Below are 24,934 nucleotides of genomic sequence, written 5' to 3' on the forward strand. Positions count from 1 at the left end.
TGATTTTTTTTTATTAACACAGCAAGATTAAAGGTTTATATTCTTACGGTTTCTGCCCACTCATTTGGACTGATATTACCTGGAGCCACCGTGTGGGAATTTTATTTTGAAAGGTCTTACCGGAAATGTTATAAAAAGTTATCCAGCTCGACCACAGTTTGTTAAGGCGCTGCCAACCGGTGTTTGGGGAGAAAGGGGTTAACGAGTAAGTATAAATCCTCCCTTACACAAACAGCGCGGCGGCCTGTGCGCGGACTGCACCGGCCTGATCCACTTCCTCTACACCAGCCCTCAGGGCCGGTACTGTAACGGAGACACGAGTCTGCAGCCAGGCTGCTCTCATTCCGTCCTTTCCCCTCCTCCCTGCGGAGACTTTCCAGGCTGGACATGCAAGGATGTACAGAAAAATAAGCAGCAGCAAAGGTCAGCGAGCCGGATCGATGCTCTTATCGGTGATAAAGTAAAACACCGACGCCAGAACAAAAAACCGCCTCTTCTTTGCATGAGCCCTGGCAGGAGTCGGTTCGGCTCCTTGGTCGTTCCCAGAGTCTCAGGATGAGGAAACCCAAAGTCATTCGGATGGTTTTCGCCTTGTTTCTGGGCTGTTTCATTATGGTCATCTTCTACTTTAACAGCAATCTGAAGCCAGGTAAGCACAATTTATTTGTTGTTATTATTTATTTAATTTTTAACCTGCCTCCACCCCTTTTCCTGGGTTGACAAATATTGTTACATATAATTGCATTTATAGTTTTAAAAAATCTAATTTTCCCCTTTTTATATAGTATAACTAACTAAAAATAGAAATTTTATATTATTATAAATGAATAAGAGCAAGTCTTCATTAAACTACATTAAATTAAGTCAAATATTACAATTCATTCCATTAATTATCACCCCCCCCCCGCCAAAAAGTATAATATAATCTTTAAGTCTTTCCCATTTATTAACAACAAAATACATTTTTAGCTCCAGCAGAAAATTGTGAAAACACAATTAAAGTTTCATAGAATTTAAATATTAAAGAGCCATAAGGAATAATTCTGCTTTAACAGTTCATATGTTTTTGTACACAGAATCCGTTCATTTAAAACATATTTTAGGCTATTACAAACAATTGTATATATGGTACCAAAATGATTTCTACTGTCTGTGTTGTGTGGCCTGTTGGTTTGAGCTCAGGAGTTTACACTGCAGCAGATCAGCTGGTCTCATGTTTAGGTTTGCTTACGTTATGTCCACTTGTCTGAATAATCAAACCCATTCATGTCGTTTACTGTCACTATTGTAGGGTATAGTGGATGATCCAGCACAGTTATCACTTGAATTGGAAAAAAAAAAAGGATGTATAGGTGATTAGGGGATTGGTGTCTGTCTTACTGAATATTTTCAGTCAGTCATCACAGTATGTCCTCCCTCTGTACCATCATGTCCGGTTCTCTCTCTCCCCACTCCCACCCTGTGTCTGTATTTCCCAGAGAGCCGCAGATCTTGTTCGAGGAACAGTTTCATTACCAAACTGATTAGTCGAGTGTTTCCTCTGCTACGTGGAGGAAGGCTGGGAGAAGTTGCAGCTGGCTGGTAGCGGGGTTGGCCCTCACTGAGATCTGTTTCCACCTCTTGCAGGGCCCTCTTTGCCACATACAATGGCCTCATTCAGACATGCCCAGTCGTATCATGGGCCAAAAAAGCATATATAGCCAATGCTGTGAGGAGGATTTTTAAGAGAGAGGTCAGTCAGTGCTGGATGTGTGTGATGCTGTCCAGAGTTATTGGGACCAGCTGGAGGATTCCATACTATCATAACTCCGAGAAGTACTTGCTTGAAACATGCCACTACACTACTAAAGTATCATTTTTGGGGTCTATTGGAAGCATTCAGGGTTAAAGAGAAAACCTTGAGTCCCTTGAATGGTGGTACACTGTTCAGTCTGCCATGTTTGATGCATTCCAGGAGTGTTTGGTGGTGATGTTTCATTTACAGTAGCTGGTTGTGTGTGCCCCCCCCCCCACCCCCCCGTTCTAAAGAGTCCTTTCACACATCACTTTCGCTGGGATTTTGTTGGAGAAACTCTGAATTTATTTAGAAAAGCTGACTTTAAATGTGATATAATTTTAAAGTCTGTTGTATCTGCACTGGAAATATCGCAACTTGTTAAACATTTGGCCATTGACAGTAGCTCATAAGGAGAGGGCTTCTTCACAGCAGACATTTAGACATAAGGAAAAACTGGTGTACGACATTAACAATGGCTGCATTGCATCCAGGCATGTCAGTGTCAATGTGATGTTGTACATGCTGGCTCACTGGGATTGCGGCTTAAATGGAAACTTGAATAAACACTTCAACAGAGCCATCATTGATGTTATTAGTTAAACCTGTTCTTTTACTGCTATGAAACTGTTTGTTGTGGAAACAGAACAGTTCTGACAGAAAGTAGTGCAGCACTCGGCTAGAGGAACTTCATGACTCAGAACCCGGAGCTTCCCTTAATCCAAGTGTTTTGAGAATTTGTAGACCAGAGGTGAGCAGGGATGCCCTGCTTTTCCACTCTATTTTACAAACTTGGAAGGATCGGATGTACGTCATTGAGAAGGCGACGGCGGGATAGACAATGTCATTTTTACGTGCACTCTCTTGTTGGTCTTCAACCTAAAAAGTTGAAAAAGTCCTTGTCCATATACACACAGAAGTCAAATGGTGGTTACTGCCATGTTGCTGTGTGTTGTAGTTGAAATATAATACCACATCTGTTTGACCAATCATAAGTGACGGCTGCTTGACCAGTCAGAGTCTTCCAAGCACCCCCACCCCCACCCCCACCCCCAGCAAATACCTTGATCTTGATTTAGTACCACTTCTTGAAAGCTTCAGGATCTTGGCTCCATAGTGGGTGGAGGACAGTGGAAACAAAAGCAGAACCCAGGACAGCAGGTACAAGTTTAGTTGCGGGTGTGTATGTTCCTGTAGTGGAAAAGATCCAATAGTCACTACTTGTGGTTTGTGCTATGGCTACAATAGGTTGTGGCTTGCTAACTATCAGTTAGCAAGATGGCACGTTCACTCACTTACCAGACATTTCATTGGCTATAGTCAATGTTTTCCAACAGATTCTCATGTTAAAGCTCACTTAGGTTGAATTCTGTGTAAAAGCATCTGGTGGATTTATTTTGTCTCTGCAAGTAAATCTACTGATAAAGATGATTCCAAAGAAAATGACTGATATGTTTTCATGTTGAGTTTAGTATTTTACTCGCTGTTTACATCAACGCTGCGGTTGAAAAATCTTTTTTTGCTTAGGAAGGTTCCTAACTGAGTGAAATGACCCAATGCTCAGTGCTTCCATATATATATATCTCCTTTTGCATTGGAAACACTGGACATTGCTTTACAAAAGGAAAGGAGATAATGCCGTCCCATAATTCCTTGCTGCAACAACTTTTATAGCGACGCACCGTTGTTGTTTCACCACAGCGGACCTATGTAAATGTAGAAACAACAGAGCACCTGTTTTACGCTTGTGACACAATCCAAAATGGAAATCCTTGCATGATTGGCCGGGAAACTCTATATGCTTATGTCTGAGTATTGGTTATAAACAAAGTTTATAAAAAAAAAAAAAAAAGTGTAAGTGCAGTCGGATTCTGTCAGCCCTTAGTGCCTATGAATTCTCCTTCACATCTTTCCTTGGCCTGATGACGTTGAAGAAAAGTGGCCAGGAAAGGAGATTATTTATACTTTTCGGCCGCAGCCCAAGATAAGTGGCTGTGCTGTGAGTAGCATTGTTCATAGACTTAACTGTTTACTACACTTTATGTGTTCCTGGAGGATTCAAATGGAAAATTAGGACCAAATCATCCCTGGCCAACAAGGGGTGGTTAACTTGAGAACCCTCTGATTACGCACATAGCAAACATAACAAACATGGCAACATGGGAGGAGGTTGTTGTTAACACTAAGATCAACAAAAATGGCAGTGGCAGCAACCTCTGTTGGTCTTTAAAACTCACAGCAGTCAGTGTTGTGGTTTATTTTTCTCCTGACTTCAAATGGTCATAGTCACTATGGTCACCTAGGCACTGTTGATGTGCTCGATTGTATCTTGTAGACTGGGTTAATTCATGATAATCAAGGGTTAATTTATGAGGAGGTGCTCCACAAAGATGCCCAGGATACGTAGGGTGAGATCATGCGTAAATAAAAGCAGGTATATATATATTTTTTTCTTTACGTCCGAGAGGTAACCTCTGTGTTTTGATGTCGCGTAGCTTGAATGCACATTGAAGGCATCTCACGTTTCAGGCATTAAACCAGCCTGTCAGCTTTAAAGGATTTTTAAATTGCTTTCAGATAAACCTACACCGTCCCTCTCCTGCTCCATCTGGGGTAAAGGTCATATTGTTGCTTCAAATACTATATAAAGCTGCAAGAGAGCAGCCACATAACAAAGGAATGCACTGCCAAGTCAGAGCTACACAATGTAAAGCTGTCTTGTTTTTCAATTGTAGTCCTCTGCACGCAGGATACAGAGCGCTATTTTTAATTTAGGATAATTACATAGAGACAGTGGGTTCCCAGTACATGTCGTGTATGCTGCACTGTCATAGACTCAGAAGATGGAAATAGTGGTTTTACAGAAAATGAGACGCCTCCATCTACATTATTACAAGAAGCTTGGGTTTTCAAAAAGCTGAACTGTGGCAGATTTTTGTCACTTTTTTGAAAATGACAGGAATCTTTAACTCTGTCTCAGAAGAAATGACTTAGTAAGATAAGTGTTTCTTGCACTGTGTGGTGTCTTTACTACAAAGGCAGCTGCGGTTTCTCCATAAAGTTTACAAAGACGAGGAGGAGGAAGGCTGTTCGGTGCAGCACGGTCTGGAATGTGGTGTGTTATAGCATTGTCAGGATCTTCTCCCATACATCCCCCCTGGAAATAAAGAGTATAGATTATGTTGTCAGGAACATTTACAGATACAGATGTGAGTTGATGGTTATCAGGTAGCAAGTTCTTGCTATTGAATTACAAGCAGAACCTGCGACCGCCTGGGCCTTGGGGTAGATGTGATTATCCCTGTACAGCAGAGGTATCCCAACCTCATACCTGCTGTGTCTGGGCTTGACTGGAGGCCATGAGAGCCATAAAAATGTAACTATTCAGCCCTCCATCTTCACTGGAACACCTGCGGTGCACTATACAAATTTGCTCCGGGGCGTCTTTGGATATAACTTGGACATCATGGCAGTGGAAGGCTTTAGGACGGAAAGAGTCATCTCATCTGATTAGTGCTTGTACCTTCATGAAGACTTGTGGATGTGACATTATCCAATTAAAAAAACAGAATAAAACTCCCACAAAGGAACAGTGTCTGACCTTATCATATGATACCCGGCACAGTTGCCAGTTGAAATCAGTTCTGCCTCACAACGTCTTTCAGATCCTCGGCCGTCTGAGGGTATCTGGTGTCAGGCCAGGGTGGGGGGGGGGCCTGCTGTTCCAGCCAGCTGCATATTCATGACACAGAGCTGCATGAGCTGATTATTCAGCAAATACTCTGAAACATGCTTTTTTTTTTCTTTTTCTTTTTTTTTTCTTTCATTTCATTAAGACCATCTGCCCTCAGAACTGATATCCTCAAGTGATTCGACTTGCTGGATTGCTCTACTGGTGATATTGCTCAATAAGACCTCCTCTCTACAGAAATATATAGTTTTACTTTGTGTCTATGTGCTGCCACGTGGTAGCAAAATAGTTTTTAGCCACACTAATCGCACTTGAATTGCCATTGGATGTGGTACAAAATATCTTTCATCTAGAGTCAAAAGTATCTGTGCCCTGGCACAAAATGTGATACAGATATTCATGGTGCCCAGAATTTTTATCCCAGTGACTTAAGTGATCCTCTAACTTAAATTCCAGTGTCATTCCAGTGTTTTTTTCCAACTTCATTTCATGATTCATGAAAAATATCTGCAAGATTAGTGACATCCCCATTAGCCTCAGCTGTATTCTATGTTTTGTGTCAGTTTGTATATGTTAGCATGGTACAGTGCCTAAGATGGTGAACATGGCAAACATTACATGCTAAACATCAGCCGGTTTAGCTTCGCCTTTGTCTGACATTGTCTTACATTAGCATTTATGACCAAATACCCACAAAACTAATATCAGCCTCTGCTGCACTTTGTCTTTAGCAGTAGTTAACAAATGTTAGCATGCTAACACGTTAATGTTGCTATCATATCGTATGATACAATATCGCGCATTTGGTGAAAAGAACTGTAGAAGTCTCAACTGACTGCTGGTAAAATGGCTGCAGAACCCCTGCTGCTTGGCAGTTACATCATAATGAAATTCAGTATCAACACTAATAAAATCAGTTTAGCTAATTTCAAAGGAGCTATACACGTTTTGTTTCTGTCTGGTTTCACACTAGCAATGAATAACACAACAAATATCGGTAAATCCAGCAATGGTGACCATGATAACCATCTGGGAATAATCTGTGGAATTATCCTGTTCCTCCCCACTTGACAGAATAGGTCATCATGACTAACTTCATGTTAACCTTGTCATTATGAGCATGTTTGCTGACGTTAGCATTTACTTAAAGCACAACTGTGCTTACAGCCTCACAGAGCTGCCAGCCAGGCTGCAGACTCTCTCTCAGTCAGTGTTTTCTTATTCAGATTATGCAAAATCCTGGTTTTACATGAACGAAAATAGAGCATTCCAAAAACTGACCAGTATGCCCTGATTGAAACACATGAAAAGGCACGTGACAGAGCGCAGATTTAAAGCACTTGCAGCGGAGGGTGGCAGGCAATCAGCTCTCCAGTTAATGATTTTAACATTGGAGAGGATCCAGAGAAGCAGAGGACACAACTTTGGACATCTGCTCACCCAACAGCTGCATATTATGTCAGTGCACAACCTTTGATTTCCTTAAGTATTTTTATTTGTCACCCTTTGCAGAGAGATATTTGCAGTTACAACTATTTAAATGCAGGTGTGCTGGAAGATGCAACTGGATACCAAAGTGATCCAACTGCCATTTTAGTCAGCCAACTAATGTGTCATCCCACAAATGCACATCAGACCCTCATAGCCCTATGTCTTTGAACAGGATCAGAAAGGCTCATCTCACATCTGCATACATTCTTCTTAAGACTCAATAAACAGACGCTACACCACACATATTCATCTGCTTTTGCACTAACACCCTTTAGACACACATTTGTGGCCTAAAAGGATTAGGCTTTCCCTTGTACAGTGTGTCTCTCAGTAAAGCTGCTCTTTGGCAGGAGAGGCCAAGGAGGCGGGGGCCCCAGTTTTCCCAGTGGGACCTAAACACAGAGCTCCGTTTATGGCTTGGACGGGAGGAACACACATCAGCCTTTCTATATTTTGCATTTCCTTAAGCCTCGGTTCTGTAAGAGCACGGAGGAATGCTGCAGAGTTTTGGGTCTAGACAGGGTTAAACCAACAGGACTACTCCTTCCTTTGAACAGTCCTTAGGTGGGGTTGGTGAATCTCCTCAGTGGAGGAATTTGAGCTAACAGCTGAGACAGTGTTTGCTTAGAATAGCACATGGTTTGAGTCCGTAGCTTTAGAGGCTGTGTGTATCTTTGTTGCAGTTTCTTTAACTTTTGGGGACGCTGCATTTCTTTTCCAAGAGGCAAAAATATAGGCCTACCTTTTTTGTCTTCACAGTGTACACTATCCCATTTTCTGCTTCCATTGATATCCAGCTGTTCAGCTTTAACAATTTAAAAGTATATTTTAATAATATATATTTTAATAATATATTTAATATTTTCATCTGGTTTTTTCTCATGAAAAATGTAGATTGTAAATTTCCTCACCTGCTGAGTGATACCACATTAGCAGAGGAGTGATGACACACAATGCACCCTTTCAGTGTGTGATCTCAGCTTGTTGCTGAAACCCTCACAGTCTGCCAGGTATTTGTCAGTTCCTAAATTATTTCAGACGTTACCTCTCCTGACTGGCGTTCCATTTTAAGAGGGGGGAAAAAGATGGCTTTGGGAGTGGTCCGGTTGGAAATGTGTTCCTGACTCGCTGGTAATTTCCATAAGGAAGTGGTAATGTGTTTAGAAAACAGGTCAAATAAATCAATGTACTGTTGCTCTCCTCACCTTGGTAACTCAAGGCAAAGGAGAAAACCTCTCTTTGGCAGCTGCATCCAGCAGCATCTCTGACTCTGCTCATTGCAATAATAAGGCATAATTTAGCCTCTTGAGAAACAAGGGGATTATTCACGTGCAATGAGAATTAGCTAAAATTACAGTTTCCTCTATTATCGTAATAAACATGACATCTTGCCAGCTTCCACATATTTTATGAATTATGTTCTCCAATATTCATTATAACCAAAATCCACTTGTCTGTGACATAAGACCTTTGATTGAGCAGTAATACCAAGTTTTAGCTCATTAGCCGCACACTGTGAATGATTAACATTAAGACCCAGTCCACCAGCTTTAAAACAACAACTTAATCATAGCTGCAATTAGTGGATTTGCTTGCAAGGGCAAAGTAACTCCATGCAAAGTTTCCCTGCTGAATTCAACTTGTTCACCTTTTGGGGGGATGGAGAGCCCGAGTCCAAAATGGAGGAAGCTATTGTAGCTTATTATATTGTAGCTGTGTTTCACCATTCACTTTATTTAACCTCCTCTGTTAAAGTAAAAACTTCCACAAGAGAGGAATGGTTTGAAGACCCCTATAACACAGGAGTCGTTGGTAGAAATGTCTTTTCAATAATTTGTGATTATTGCGGCAGAGTTTTCTAATTTACCGTTAGCTAGATTGCTAGCTCTGAGAGCTTTGTTTTCCCTCTTTAGTAACTTTTTTATTAAATGAACGATGTAAAGTGGCTAAAGTAAACAGAACAGTAGTAGAAAAAAATGGAGGGAAGCCCCAGGAGCTATTGTGACTTACTAGAGCTACGGCACTTCACCCACTAGCCTTGTTTGTACAGTCACGAGTTCAGCAAGCTTTTAAAATCAAATATTTTGATAAGATGTGTGGATGAATTTCACCATTTTCTGGTTTGACCAGTCCTTCATCCTTTTATATCACATACTCTAGAAAGTCATTCCTTGCTTTCTAGAATTAGTGCACGTACACTTAGTCCTCTTGCTTCTCGTTGGTTCAGTCCTCAAAAAGCCAAGTGTAAATGCATCCAAGAAACCTCTGCGACAGACTGAAATCACATTCTAGCCAGATATTGAAAAGGTGTTTCCAAGAGGAAGCAGCCGGGATCAGCCTGTAAAGACGATAAAACTTTGCTGGTTTCAGGAAACTGTCAAAATTTGAGACATGACTGAATTCGGCAGTGGTGTCAAAACTAAAACTTGAATAAAAGCAGTTGGCAGATATGAACAGAATGTGATTTGTGTTGTGTCATACATAAAGCCAATGTCCTTTCAGGAACCAACTCTTGAACCTGTTATCCGTTTCCTTTAACATCAGTTACCCACAGCATACAGTACGTGATCTGTAGTTGGTGGGTAATTTCAACAAATCACAGCTACAGTCTTTGATAACTCAGAAATTTCACTTGTAAGATCTACATTGTATCTTTCATATACTCAACTATATTTAGTGGTCATAACTACACATTCACTACTGTGCATGTCCCGTTGGCTGTCCCCATCATGAGTGTGTCACTGGGTTTACAGCTCGTAAGCTGCTTGGCACCCATGACTGGGCTGATCACACCACAGTGAGGAAAAAGGCACACACGCACAGAAACATGCTCACTTATGTGAGTCTTCCTCTCTTCTGAATATTGCAGATAATATGCTACCAGTCTGTTGGTCCTCCATAACTTCTGCTTGTGTGTCACTGCATCATTCTTGTGACATAATTTGGCTCTTGAATTAATGCTGAATTAATTCCATGCTTGAATTAAGGATTTAATGCCAAAGTCAATTAGCAGTGAATCCTTTGTATTTGTAATTGCAGTTGTAGACAGATGTTATTACTGCAATTGTGGCTGTTAACGACTGCATCAGAGCAGATTCGGATTATTTAACAAATATGTTGAAGTTAATAGGATTTTTACATTAGTTTGAATGAACAGTCATTCTGTGAACAGTTGAAACAGATGTCCAGTAATGCTCCTTGACTCAGCATTGAATTGCATTGCTGAGACACACCTTGACCTCTGTTTACTCCAGCAGTAACTAGCCTTTTGTCTCAGAGAGGAAACAGGTGTTCATTTTTATTGTTTATGCATTGACAAAGCTTGTCTCAGGAAAGTGTGTGTTCTAAGCGTTCTATAAATCTTGCCTCAACCTAATGATTTTATTGTAAACTCAAATACTGAAGTGGATATTATGACAGCCATTTCTACCTGTCTGTCAAGAGTCACATGTTGATCTGTGAGCTATGAACACACCTGCTGAGACTGGCAGGAGACTGTGAAGTGTTATTGACTCGAGGTGCACTGCCACTGTCCAGTAATTCAGAGAGACCAGAACAAGAGAAGTTCAGATTTCAGGAATATGATTCACATTTGATTAGTGTGGCAGAAATAGACCTGGAGGAGAGTCAGGCAATTTCCTGAAGTGCTTTGTTTTCATGGGGTTATCTCTTCATTACTTCATCATTTTGAAAAGAATTACTTTAATGAAGAGAAATAAAGATTATAAAACAGACAATCTTTATGACTGCAGACAAGCTCAAAGTGTGTTCAGAATGATTAATAACTACAGTGGTTAGTTTCTTATATCTTTGTCACATCAACAATTTGTCAGTGTCATCGGTCTCAGTTACAATAAGCAAGCAGCTGAGAGAAGGAGCCTGGCATCTTTTCACTAATAATTTAATTAGCCTGTCTCTTTCTGTTCATTATGAAGGTAGGGTACATGCAGCAGCTGACTGGAAACTGAAACATTAATGGTATTCATACGAATTAAACAAACAAGATATAACATGTTAGTGAGCTTCAGAGATGCTGGTAGGCAGATTTCTTCTCAAGCGTGCTGTTTTCCCCTGTTTCCAGTCCTTAGGCTACATCCACAAACTTAGCTAAAAGCTGTCGGCTCGTAGAATTTGGTTGAATTTTATTTTTTTTATTGTCTTTATATATTTTTATATAGGACCATGTACCATGTTAAAAACAGTTATAACCATGTGGTGTACTTCCAGACAGCATAATAAATCTGGCCCATACTTAGGCCACGTGCATGTTTTTGTCTGGCGCGGTATACGCCAGATCCACGGCATGATTGTAAGATGGTACCTCCACATCTGGACCAACTCTGGCGCACGCACAGAAATCGTCTGGCTGTCAGTGAATACTTGAGGATAACAGCCAGACTCTGCCCGGATGTGGATGTATATGGGCCAGACTTGGGTCGAAGACCCAGCCATGTGTTCCTTTTTACTATGGGGTTACCTAAAGCCTGTTTTCATCTCCGGGGGGGAAAAAAAAAAAGCACAACACTGGGGCATAAAATAGAAAAAAAAACAAATAGACACTGGAATGTACATATTTTGCATATGTAGTACTGTAAAGATTTGAGTGTTATCCAAATGGAAGTCACTGCTCCTTGCCAAGAAATTGTCTTTCACATTAACTCCCTCTAAATCACAAATTGGTGTTCTTACACTTTGGTTGTTGTACAGATTATACAAGTAAGGTATAAAACTTGCTGAGTGATAATTAGTGAGCTTTAGAGGTGCTGGCAGGTGGATTTAGGTTCAGGTCTTTATGTTAATCTAAGCTAAGCGTCTCTTGGCTTTAGCTCCGTATGTAGGATATGAGGGTAGTATCGATCCTCTCATTTAACTTGAGACACACTGCTAAATATTTTCTTCCTTACCTGTTTTGCATAATACTGTTAGATAGTTGTAGATGTCACATTTTGTTTCCAACTATTTAAGCTGAAGGTTGATTTCAGTAGGTTAAGGTTGACACCTCATTTCTGCCAATTGCCATCTCACTCGATTACAAAGCTGCAGCACCACATCGCCTCAAAGATCCTACAGACTCACTGTGGTTGAAATTCTAGGTTCAGGCAGTGAAACTGACCCTGTGCAGCCGGTGCAATCTGATGCTGGAGTGAAGACAAACAATAGCTCAAGCTTCCCAGCAATGCTCCTCAATATACCCAGACCTAGGTTTCTCCTCCTGCTGCTCTTCAACCCACAGAGTCTTTCAAAAGTACCTTTTTAAATATAGAAAATTGTATGTTCTGAATTGCCAAAACCTTTTTTTATCTGCCATTACAAGAGCACTGGAGCAGATAAAGTTCTGGCAACAACAAACCAATAAAATTCACATTATGCATGCAACATTTTTATTCTTGGTGTCACTGCAGTTTAATCTCTATGTTTCAACTTTTTACATCTAGTATTTTCTAGTATTAAAAGTGGTATTATACAGCACCCTCGTCTAGGCTTGGACACGGTTCAAAGCAAGATCTCCCTAAAACTTAAGACCAGAATTTCATAATAATAAGACACAATAAATGTATATATAAAAAAGCAAATACATATAACAATGTGTATTGTATTTCATGTTCTTTCTTTGTTGCATTTGTTTTTATTTATATTTATTTATTTTAAATCTTCCATACATGACCTGTAAAAAAGTAGCACAACACAGACCTCTGCTGTTCATCCACATGCTCGCTACGTTCCAGTCATACTTTTGCATGCAACATGGCTAAATTAGCAACTTCAATCTTCACATATGACACTGTCACAACTTACTGTGTAGCCATATTTCAAACCTACAGTTAGATATCTAAAGAAAGATATGAACAATTGTGTCTTTTCTATCCAAAAACGGTATTTACTGTATTTTATGTGATGGCCGATGGATCCAGTTTGTGCTTGTGGATTTAGTATATAAATATTAACATTTGTTAACCTTCAGTTGTTATTGTTCTTTGTGTCTTTCCTCAGCCTCGGAGCCGGTCGGTGAAAGAAGCAGTGGGCAGAAGTCGAGGAGAAGTCCTCTACAGACACTTTATGGTGATGGAGACCAGGTCAGTCCTTTGTAACTACGACTCTCTAACTTTACTACAGACAATCTGTAATGCCACTCCTTATTAAGGCCAAGCCTGGACTCTTTCTGCTCGTGTTACACATTTATTTGCAAGTATTTATTCAGGCTTACATTTTTGGGCAAAATATCTGCATGTGTTTGACTGCAAACTCAATTTGACAAGCAGTCTTGGCAAAGGTAATGATGGATGGACAGTTTATGATCCTGATTTCTGGCACTGAAGCCTGATACATTAGGACAGTGCAGGGAAAGGCCAAAACAATAACTGGCAGACAGTATTAACCACAAGCAAGCTTGGCCAGATATTTAATGAAATGAAAATGAAATACAGTAGGGGTCTTAGTTTAAGATTTTATTGGAAAAGATATATCAGAAAAGTGTATTGAAGAGTGGCATGAGATTTGTTTGTGAGGAAGTTTGTGAACGATAATAAAAAGCCAAGCTAATTCAGGAAACCACGGTGTGTAGATGTAACATGCTGTTGCTGAAGAAAGCTGGAGCAAAATAAAGTTTCCTATTTACAAACAATCCAGGATGCACACGCACAATGATGGTTTAAAAAATGAAATGTCATGATTGTTTAAATAGGGTAAGGGTTAAAAGGCAAATTTATGTGCAGTCTTGTGCTTGCATTTTCAAAACGCACATCTGTTGTTGGCTGAAGCTAGCTAGCTACCTAACTAAGATGGCATGTAGAATTCCAGTGAGAAAGGGCAGCTAGTAGCAACAATGATGCTAACAAAGGCTACATAAAGTTAGGTCTAAAGGAAGACATCGGCTGACAAGCACAGCTTAAACCACAGAAGCACAACAATAACTTTTAATGTTGATCTATAAATACGCTCTTCGTGCTCAGTAATCCGTCTACATTAATGTCACCCGAGTCTTATACAGTCACAGTTGTTGTCTACAAAGCGATTTAGCTTAAATTAGTGAGAATGATTGAAAACAGCGGGTTGCGCTACGCAGCAGCTGAATAGTTATAGTCATAGATATTTTCCGGAACTTGTTACTGCTCCGTTAATATGCAGTGTACTGTACTGGATGTGGTGTTGAGCTGCCTGGCTCACAAATGTCATCATCTGCACATGTCAAACTGAAACGTACTTGTTTTTTCTTATATTTGTGGCAAATAGTGAACGGATACAATGACTTTATGATGTCAGACCAATAGATGCTTTAAACCCTGTTTTTCAGATCATATTTCATATATAGAATACCATTTCACCTTTAATCAGATGTTTCCTGTGTTGACAGAAATTGTGAAATTGCCATTGGATTGTTGTTGAAGTTTTTGAAAATGAAAGAGACCAACTGATTTCAGTATACAGCCATGAAACCTAATGTAACCCTCCTTTTGTAACAATGTTTTCAGAAGTGACATAGCTGTTTTTAATTGAATGAAGTTTACCACCTTTTTCACGAGTTTGACATTATTATTGTTTACCCCCCTCGCTGCGTTCATGCTCAACTGGGTCATTGTTTCCCAGCTGACCTGCTGGACACCATGTCTGTATCTTATGACTTGTCAGTTTGAACATCAGAATAATTACGTACAGTAAATAATCAAGCTCCATAACGTCCCACTGTCTGTTGGAGGCCTCGTGTTTCTACAGTGTGATCGACTCTTAAGACTCATGTGGTTTCAAGGCTGTCAGCTGGGAACACATCGGAACAAATGGAAACTATTTCTTCACTGTCAGCCGATGGTCACATTACACAGCTACTAGCTTACTGTCACCAGTGAGCACATGTCTAGCTACAGTGCTGACTTTATTTGTTTTACTGTACACCCTGATGAGAATATCCTTGTTTTACAGCAGGAGTGTTCTGGCCTTTAATCTGGATCCTGGTCTTTTCTGTGATGAGTTCTCATGGTCTCTGTCTCTTCTGGGTGCTCTGGTTTCCTACAGATGCAGCTCAGCTCGGTTTGAGACAGAAATTATGAGTGTCTAGTGCGCATCCAGTGCTGGCTGAAGTGGCCCTCTGGAGCAAATGAATACATAATTAAAGTAATGAATACTTGTATTATTGGTGCTGCTGTTAGTCTGGTAGCTCTTAATGTGTGAAAGCCCGCCATCCTGATGACATCATTGTCTGAGCAGTTTTTATAGGGTCTATAGAAAAGCCATTCACAGTAAGGTCTGTGGATTATCCCGAGTAACCAGGACAACATTTCATAACCCATTACCCATAATTCCATTACACCGTCTATTTCATTTAGGGGAAGTTTAAGCAGTAGTGTCAGCGACAGGTATCTCATGAGCTCCTGCCTGGTTTAGAAACCACTAGGTGGAGTTTGGGTGAAGAGGACCTTGAAGATTTGGAGGAATCCTCAGTTATTATATAGTTCAGTATCCAAACTCTGCACCATGGAAACAATTATTTTCTTGTTTCATCACATTGCATCAGATGTCTTGCACTTCACGGTTGTTTAACCGTGTGACAAGTTAATTGTTGAATCTAGTTAGCGAAAATTAATGTGGCTGTAATGGAGCTTGATTTATTGTGCTGCGCAGCATTTACAGTCATGCTGCTCTCTAAGGACGGGAGACGAAGCAGCAGCCAAACCATGCAGCTGATTCAATAAGGCTGAAATGCCCCTCAACCAGTTCAGTTTAACCAGTTAGTCACAGTTTAACTCTGAGAAGCTCAAAGTAACTGATGTTTGTGTGAATGTAAAAGTTGGATTGGGTTATATTAGTAGCATTATTTGTAAAATATGTGCATTTTTAACAGGGGGGGGGGGGGGGCGGGGTTGATCTGCTTTGGTCCAGACTGAAACCTCTCAGCAACTGAACTGCAGTGAAATTTTACTCTTGTATTCATGCCACCGTGAGGCTGACATTTTCATTTTGAGTGAAATACCTTGACAACTATCAGATCGACTGCCAAGGACTGGCATCTGTCCTGCAGATGCACTGTGCCAGTGAAGGAGAGCTCATAAGGACAGTTCAGAGGTGGGATTTATATGAGATCACTAAGCTGATGATAAAATAGTGAACCATTTGGAATTTTCCACATTTACATATACATTTTTCTTGAAATATGGTCAGATCTTCATCTCAGTGACATGGAAGTAAATCTATCACAAACTCAAACAAAGAAAATCCACCTGTTGGAGCGGCCCAGTCAGAGCCGAGACCTTAATCCAGTAGAGATGCTATGACTTCAGAGAGCCGCTCACACCAGACATCCTGAGAACAGCTCTGTAGGAAGAATGGTCCAGACTTCCTCCTGGACGTTGTGGAGGTCTGGTCAGCAGCTACTGGATGAGCTGGTTTGAGGTTATTGGAGGTTCAACCAGCTATAAGATCCAAGGGTTCACTTATTTTTTCCACCAGCTCTGTGAATGTTTAATGGCTGTGTTCAATAAAGACACGGAATATTATAACTGTTTGTGTGTTATTAAATCAAGCACATTGTGTTTGTGACGTAGATGAAGATCAGATCACATTTTGTGACCGATTAATGTAGAAAACCAGGTTACACCAAAGGGTTCACATAGATTTTCTTGACACTGTACTTTGGCCACCTTCACCTGAGAAAAGCTGTTACTATATAAACAGAGGTGGAGATGGTGTTGAAGTGTTAATACTGAGGTAAATGCAATCAAACACATTTTTACATCATGTATGTTCAAGTTCAAATTCAAGTTTGGTGAACACAAACCACAACACTATTCCTTATAATAACCAGATATTGTGTTCAGTAATAATAGCTCAATATCTTCAGTTTTGTTTCTAATAGTCAGCTGTTTGCTACAGTATATAGAAGCCTATATTTAATGCACAGCTCTTTTCTCACTACAGTCGTCCGTGTGACTCCTGTAAATCTGCACTATGGTTATGGCTTCGTTTTAGAGCCAGAGAATTTTCCCTGCAGAACTGACAGTCGCCTGTAGCATGACCTCAGTAAATCCAGCAGAATACCTAATCATCCTCTGTTAACGTATCTCTTCTTAGTATTCACATAATCCTTCTTTTAAATGCATATGCAATGAGGAGAAAGACACGCAAATGACATTCAAACTGCAGCTCCAGTCTCCTGCGTCTGCTTGATAAATACAACACGTGTGTTTGGGGCAAAATGTCACATCAGTTTTTCCGGATCAAAAACCTCAGTCCCGAAGTCTTGTTTTTTTTTTTATTATTGAGCCACTGGCCCCTAAAACGTGTGTGTATGATATATTCAAGCTCCTGTGTTTGAACCTGTGTAGGAGTAAGGAAGAAGAATAAATGCATGAAGCTCAGCTCTGAGCATCTTAAATTCCAATACAATTAAATCTATCTCATTAACTTGAACCTTAGGGAAAGTAACTCCTGCTCTGAGTAACTAAGTGGCTGATACACAAAAGACTGCTTGACTGTTGTGATATTTTCCATGGCTGCTTTGAGGTTGTTTTATCCAGCAGAAGAAAAGAAAAAAAAACAGCCATCTTTGGTTCCACCACTTTTGTCCAGACTGAAATATTTCTACAACTGTTTGTTGCATTGTCATAAAGGTTTTTACAGAGGCTCATGGTCACCAGATGATATATCTTTTTGGAGATCCCCTGACTTTTACTCTAGCACCACCTTGGGGATGGCATTTATATTTATAGTTTTGTGTAAAAGGTCTCAACAACCACTGGATGTGTTGCCATACAATTTGGTACATGCATTCAGGATTAACTGTATTAACACCTGACTACTCATCTACTGCCGTTATCAGCTCTACATTTGTCCACTACGCTGCTTTGTGACCAAAGTACCTGCATATGTAATGACAGTCACTGCAGCCTAAAGCTGTATGCTAACATTATTAGGGATGGGTATCGTTAAGTATTTAACAGTACTACTACTTTTATCGATACAACTTATCGATACGGTACTTTGACCGTACTGTTATCGGTATACTGTTCATATCATATGTCATAATATTTCTCCGTCCGTGTGTGACAGACTTTCACTAGATGCTTCCAGAGAGAGAGAGAGAGAGAGAGAGAGAGAGAGAGAGAGAGAGAATGCGTCATTCATAGACGAATGTCTTAATCAGAAATGGAGGTGGTGAGATAGAATGTGCAAGGTAACTTTTATGTCGCAATGATAAACAGGAAATCTATTTTCTTAATTTCTCAAGGACTTGATATTTCTCAAGAGCTTATCGATACTCTGGTCTTTAAAAATGTAGCCCTGGGGCCTGTTTAATAGCGGGTTTCAGTACCCATCCCTAAACATTATTGAACACGGTCAACCCTGGGTTTGTCCCAGTTCTGAGCATTTAAGTGTTCATTCACACACTGCTGGGTAGTAAGCAAGTGTGTCAACACACAGTGCACTTAATCTGCACTTGATGCACTTTTCCTAGCACTACTTCAAAGTAGTATTCAGAGCTCAGTGTATCCCAGAATTCACTGCAGTCCACTCTGCAACAGCAGTCCTGTTGTTGGCAGTAGTCTTAGGAAGTTTATGACATGCTGGATTCAGGATGAAAATGTGTTCATGTCCATTCACTACAAATATGACAGAGCGTCCACTCGTACCGATCTGTCTGTGTAAGGAGACTGATAATATAGATATTGCTTATCTTTAGTCAGTTACTTTGGTTTAAGATGCTTTCAGAAATTCTCTTGTGGCAACTGTCAGACAAATACAACAACAGTAAAGACATTACAGTTTAAAGACCTGCCTGGCACTGTCATAAACATAAATATTAGATAAAGACTGAGAAACGGGTTCCATACTTTAAAATCTTATCAGACAGAAACCATCACTGTCTCTTTCATGAACAGCAGACCTTCGTGCCTCAAAGTAACTGCTTTATTGATTTTATTGTAAAACTGTTTGTTTAATCCAAATTATTTGTTCCAGCAAATGATAAACTGATAAACCTCCACACACTCGCAGTCTTAATGAGCTCTGACTACTCACTAGTGCAAGTTTGGGTGTTGGGAGGGACCGATCATACCTGCCGAGCATCAGCACATTAGCATTGTCGCTGTAAGCATGTTAGCATGCTGATATTAGCATTTAGCTGAAAGCACCACAGCCTATCAAAGCTGTTACCATGACTGTCTGATGAAACCATTGCTTTACAAGTATGTTTAAATATGGGGAAAACGGCACATATTTTCAGACAGTCTTTCCTGAAAGGTATTCACAGTGTTCACATGAAAAGTGACAAAAATAGTAATGGAACAAATGAAAGAAAAGCTTGAGAGAAGCTGAAACTCCAGCTCTCCTTTCTCACCTCTGCACAGCAGGTCGGTATCTGTGTGAAGTGAGTGTGAATGTTGGATCATCTGTTTCATAAAATCACAGAAATGGTCAGACACAGATGACACCCCACCCCCCACCCCCCAACAGTGGAAAGTGGAAAGGTGTGGGCATGAGGGGGCTTCCAAAGCTATTCAAATGTCTAAAAAGAACCTCTGAGAGATTGTTTTACTTTTGCAGGGAAAGGTAGTCATGTTTTCTTCTGGTGTCCGAGGCTCAAACACAATGTTGAAACAGAATTTATCTTTATTTTTGGCATTTCTGCTTTATTAGATAGTGTCAGTAGAGACCGGAAAGGCAGGGGACAGAGGCGTGGGGGGGGGGGTTGAGTTGCAACAAAGTACCTGGGATGGATTCGAACCCGGGCCACTATGCCGATATGTGGTACGCTTTCTACCAGGTGAGCTGCCCGAGCATCCCTGAAAACAGTTTATCTTAAAGGTTGATAGTGCTGTTTATCAAAAAAGAAAAATGTTGGAGTATAATGTGTTGACTGATTGCTTAATAGTGTAAACTACCAGGCTGTCTATGAAGGACAAAAAATGACATAAGTGAATAAATAAATAAATGTAGAAATACAGAAAGAAATAGATGATTGAATTTTGCAATGCATGAATAAATAAATGGAAAAATACAGAAATAGCATTTGTCAGTACCTAAATCTATTTATTTTTGCATTTATTTATGTATTAAATGCAGAAATTATTTATTTATTTATACATGTTTCATTTTTCGTCCTTCACAGCTGTCAGGGAGCAAAGTAGCAGAGGCCTGGAAATGTTCCATTTTTAAAATTCAGCACAAGGTGACCATTACAGACCTTCCTGTGACAGGAAGTGGAAGTGCTGATTCACTGCGACTGTTTGATTATCTTCGTCTTATCTCTTAAATTACGATATCAAACCAGTAAATGTTGCGTGTAAAGATGAAACAGCTGTCCTCCATGGAGCTAAACATTACTCTTACCTGTAATGAAATGCAGTAAATGATGTGAGTATTCATGGACAGCATTAACTCAATTCACCCTTTCACCCTGTTTCTGCCAGTGGATGTACTTAAAGAGCACTGAGTATTAGATGTGTGTGGAGCTTCAGTGTAGACATGAGTTTCTCTACCCTGAGTGTATCCTCCCATTTCACTGGGTTTATGTGCATCTTGCATTTCTTACTTTAACAAGGACAACAATAGCGTCACTGCATCACTGGGTGCTGACATATTTGGATTTAAAATGGTACTTTTCAGCCTCCTCTGTGCTTTGGAACAAAATCACATTAGATACTGAAAACACAGATAACTCCATCTGCCTTTTAAAGAGCAGGCTGTCTTCACTGCTGTGACTGCTGCGGTTAAGTTTATTACAGCTTTTCTAGGCGGATTTTGCCAATTAAAGGGGATTTTCTCTGATAAACACCCCGGGCGGGGCTTTCTACAGTCACTTCATCTCTCTATAAATCCATAAAGCTTTTCTAATATTCATCCATGTGAATGATGGAGCTGGAGGCAGAGTAATGTTGAAGTGGGTCTGTAACAGCTTTTTCCAGTTAAATCTCCTTGTGAGGAGATGGAAGGTGAACATGCCAGAAAACAAACCAGCTCCAGCAGACATCATTTACATTTAATTGCTTGTGATATTTTATTTTTTTCTCTTCCTCTTGAGTCCTTCCCCAACAGGAGGAAGCCATTCAGCACTCAGGATGGAAACAGGCAGTAAATGGGACTAATGCAAAATTGATATATTTATTTATATTTGTAAACACAGCATATGAATGCCTTTGTGTTCCTTTGCTCATGCATATCGCAATTTTCTGTTGTGCAGCTGCTAAAAGGCAAAGTGACAAAATAAATCCAGCTCAGTCGACTATTTAAGATGTTTATTATTGATTTCATCTTTTGACCAGAAAACACTGGTTTTGATTTGACTGGTAAACCACGTTATGAATAGCACATTGAAGAAACCTGGAAAGAAACTGGCACAGCCCAGCTAATGTTCCTGGAAGCCCAAGATATTTTTAAAATAAAACACATATTTTAATCTGTCACTCTATATCAGTGGCTCTGGGGACCCCGAGGGGTCTTTGAGGAGGTTCCTGAGTGTCCTCAGCAAAATGGGAATAAAATATGTAAAAGGAAAAATGTTATCAGATGGGGGTTTGTGGCCTAATTTGTGTCAGTTTAGGGTCAGTTTAGCCACTGCTCTATAGTCCTATACACTCCTCAGTTGTTAAACTAATATTAAATGTAAATGAACACTGATATATCATTCACATTATAACATTTTTGTTTATGTTAGCAAACAATTGCCTCGTTCCATATGCAGTTGCCAGGAAACAATATCAGCATTTATGTCATGTTGTGTTTTTAGCCACTTGATCAATTTGATATTAAGACCTAATATTCTCTCCGTTTAGCTTGGTTATAATTTACAACTCCTGAGGGAAACATCCAGCTCATAGCTAACCTACCTGAAGGTCACCAGCGAGCTGCGAACTTAGCCTTTCTATTGTTTAGTCTTGAGCAGGTAATGGAGAGTGGGTTTATTGAACCTGCCTGCTGCTGGAAACGGTGTCGATGAGAGCCGTGAGAAACAGTACATCCGTGGGTCACAGAACCTAAAAATTGAGCTCAAAGACGCTAAAACATGCCGTAGAACTGAGGGGATTTTGCAGAGTTGAGTGGAAATCTCTGCTGTTTGGTCACTGCAACCGACCCCTTTCACATTTCACATAATCATTTTATTTTTTGTGAATATAAAAATATTGACTAGTGCAGCTTTAAACATTTCAAGCGAGGCAGCATAGGGCCCTAAAAAGTCAAAACCAGGATATATGAATTTGGTGACTTTGTGAATCTTGGCTTATATATATAGGCTCAGCTTTTTGAAACATTCGACATGTGTGCATATTTACCCAACACATTAAGAAGACTTTGGCATTCTCTTTGACTGACATGTTTGTGGTGCATCCTGGTTGCTATTTTAAGAAAACTGTAGGAAATCATGCACACGGCTCACATGAAGAGATTAAAGTCGGAGGTGGAAAGATGTTGCACAAATTTCTGCTGAGAGAGGGGCGAGCGTTGGCTCTATAGTCTTTGACCAGTCTGGTGTGTCCTTCGTGGTCCACTGTCTGCCAGTCAACACAGAGAGCCACACATAGCGTCAGGCACAGAGTTAAAACTGAGAGGCTCTGGGCTCCGACCACTGCAGTGGAGGGCCGGCCTGATGAAGTGAGAGAAGTAAATAAGGCATTTGTGCCACGAGGAGGCCAAGCTGAACCGACTGACCCATGATTTTACTAAGGCTGTATGGAGATGGCAGGAGATGGGCTGTGATTAAGACCTCCAGGGGAGAAGTATCTGAGAATGTATTTGCTCACACTCAGAACTTACAGCAAGGGGATCTTGGCTATCTGCAGAGTACACAGGGTCTCTGCTCCTGTTTGCTAACTTTTATGTTATGCACTCTGCTTAACAATCATCAATGTATTATTTTCAGATGATATAAGACGATTATTATGTATTAAATGCCAGAAAATGGTGAAAAATGCCCATTGCAGTTTCCCAGTGATCTAATGTCTTTCTTTGTCAGACCAAATCATTTACAAGCAAAGCTTCTCATTTGAGATGCTGGATTTAGCAAATGTTTGTCATTTCTGTTGATAGATGAATCGATTAACTGACTACCCTAATCGTTTAAAAATCGCTTTTTTTAATGTAAAAATAAAAAATGTCAGGAAGAGACCTTCATTGCACAGGAAAACAGCATACAAACACAATAGATTTGGTTAATGTGGGGGTTTGTTACAACATGTCAGACTGCTGGTGTTTTTGCCTCATCCAACTTTCTGAGATGTCAGATCTCAGCATAGAACACAACACTACTATAACCCATCTAAATAATGGCCAAAACTAACCCAGAATATCATTTTCAGTGGGTCAGTGCTTCAGGTTTTATTACAGACAAATTGTCCTTCCTGTTTAAGTCTTCTTTTCCTTCTCCCTGCAGATTGAATCAGCAGTACAGGCGATCCATCAGGGCCGACGGGAGCTGTTAGAGGAAGCCTGCCACTCCTACACCCGCAAACGCAGAGTCCTAATCCCTGAGGACCTGAAGCACGTCATCGTGGACGACCAGCACGGCCTGCTGTACTGCTACGTGCCCAAAGTGGCCTGCACCAACTGGAAGCGGGTGCTCATGGTTCTGACTGGCACTGCTGGGTCCCTCAGAGATCCACTGGCTATCCCCGCCAATGAGGCCCACATCCCAGGAAACCTCCGTACCTTGTCGGAGTACTCCACCACCCAGATTAACCAGCGCCTGCGCTCCTACCTGAAGTTCGTCTTCGTACGTGAGCCCTTCGAGCGGCTGGTGTCCGCGTATCGCAACAAATTCACACGGAGCTACAACACAGCTTTTCATAAACGATACGGCACAAAGATAGTGCGGCGGCACAGGCCGGACCCACAGCCGGAGGCTCTGGAGAGAGGAAATGACGTCTCCTTCGAGGAGTTTGTGTATTACCTCGTGGACCCGGCCACCCAGCGAGAGGAGCCCTTCAATGAGCACTGGGAGCGGGTGCACTCACTGTGCCACCCCTGCCTCATCCACTACGACGTGGTGGGGAAATACGAGACGCTGGAGCAGGACTCCCGCTATGTGCTGCAGCTGGCCGGGGTGGAGGACCAGGTCAGCTTCCCTGCCTCGTCCAAGAGCACCAGGACTACAGGAGACATGGCAGCCCAGTTCTTCCAAAACATCAGCCCGTTTTACCAGAAGAAACTCTACAACCTCTATCGTATGGACTTCCTGCTCTTCAACTATTCCATACCAGCCTACCTCAAGTTCAGATGAGGCTGAGACGTCTCTCATCCACGGACTCCACTTGAACTTATGGAGCCTGGAAAAGTACAGTTTGTTTTTGAGATGCTTCCTTCTCTGTAGGCCTTATTACAGACACTGCAAATACTGTTTTAAAAGAAAGAAGCACCATCAAAGCAATGAAAATATCCTGATGAGAGCTTATTTTTACGGATAAAACATCAAGCTGAAGAACCTCTGTGCACACAGAGGAAACAAATAGGAGAGGACCTTCCATCACAAGATGAACGCTTCTGCCTAATGAGGGCAAATTTATATTTTACTGTAAAGAGTGAATGTGTGAAATGCCATTCAAATTTGGTTTCATTTAATTTCACTTTGTCTGCTGTTTCAAATGTGTAATTTGCACAAAGGTAATCTCTACAAGGTGCAGTACCATGATGAAAGTATTAAAATCACATTTGGACAGTGAATGTCTCCCAACATATGTGCCTTTAATAGTGGGCCTTATTTTGACCCCAGCAGACAACGACGACTTTTGTAACTGTGACTGTGTTTTGTTTTTGGTTTTTTTTTGTACTGTAGGAAGAGATTTTTGTGTAACTGTGATACTGTCTTTATTTATTGTTACTTCTGACTCCACAAAGTCATACAAACCAAAATAGATATATAGTTCTCTCACAATTTTCAAATAAATGCATTTCAGCAAGAATTTGTTTATTGCTTTGACTATTAGTTATTGATGTTTAGATGTTTTGAAGGAACCTATCCTAATTCTTGACATACTCCTGTACAGATATCCCTCAGAAAG

The 24,934-nt window shown here is 40.6% G+C and overlaps 1 protein-coding gene across 1 annotated transcript; it reads left to right on the forward strand.

Annotated features, from left to right (window-relative positions):
* The first annotated feature begins 290 nt into the window (after positions 1-290).
* Positions 291-24,843, forward strand: LOC111221989 (carbohydrate sulfotransferase 11-like). The gene is made up of 3 exons (XM_022745607.1): positions 291-649; positions 12,948-13,030; positions 23,311-24,843. The coding sequence occupies exons 1-3, from the start codon at positions 556-558 to the stop codon at positions 24,154-24,156; spliced, it is 1,023 nt and encodes a 340-aa protein (XP_022601328.1). The 5' UTR covers positions 291-555; the 3' UTR covers positions 24,157-24,843.
* The last annotated feature ends 91 nt before the right edge of the window (positions 24,844-24,934 follow it).

Source organism: Seriola dumerili, unplaced genomic scaffold (assembly GCF_002260705.1).
Source record: "Seriola dumerili isolate Sdu_G_001 unplaced genomic scaffold, Sdu_1.0 BDQW01000088.1, whole genome shotgun sequence".
In the NCBI taxonomy this organism is placed as follows: domain Eukaryota; kingdom Metazoa; phylum Chordata; class Actinopteri; order Carangiformes; family Carangidae; genus Seriola; species Seriola dumerili.

Bases quoted from the DNA above. Each gene is read 5' to 3' on its own strand.
- LOC111221989 (XM_022745607.1), top strand. From the start codon at position 556: ATGAGGAAACCCAAAGTCATTCGGATGGTTTTCGCCTTGTTTCTGGGC. The intron at 650-12,947 runs GTAAGCACAATT...GTCTTTCCTCAG, and splicing joins TAACAGCAATCTGAAGCCAG to CCTCGGAGCCGGTCGGTGAA. The intron at 13,031-23,310 runs GTCAGTCCTTTG...TTCTCCCTGCAG, and splicing joins TTTATGGTGATGGAGACCAG to ATTGAATCAGCAGTACAGGC.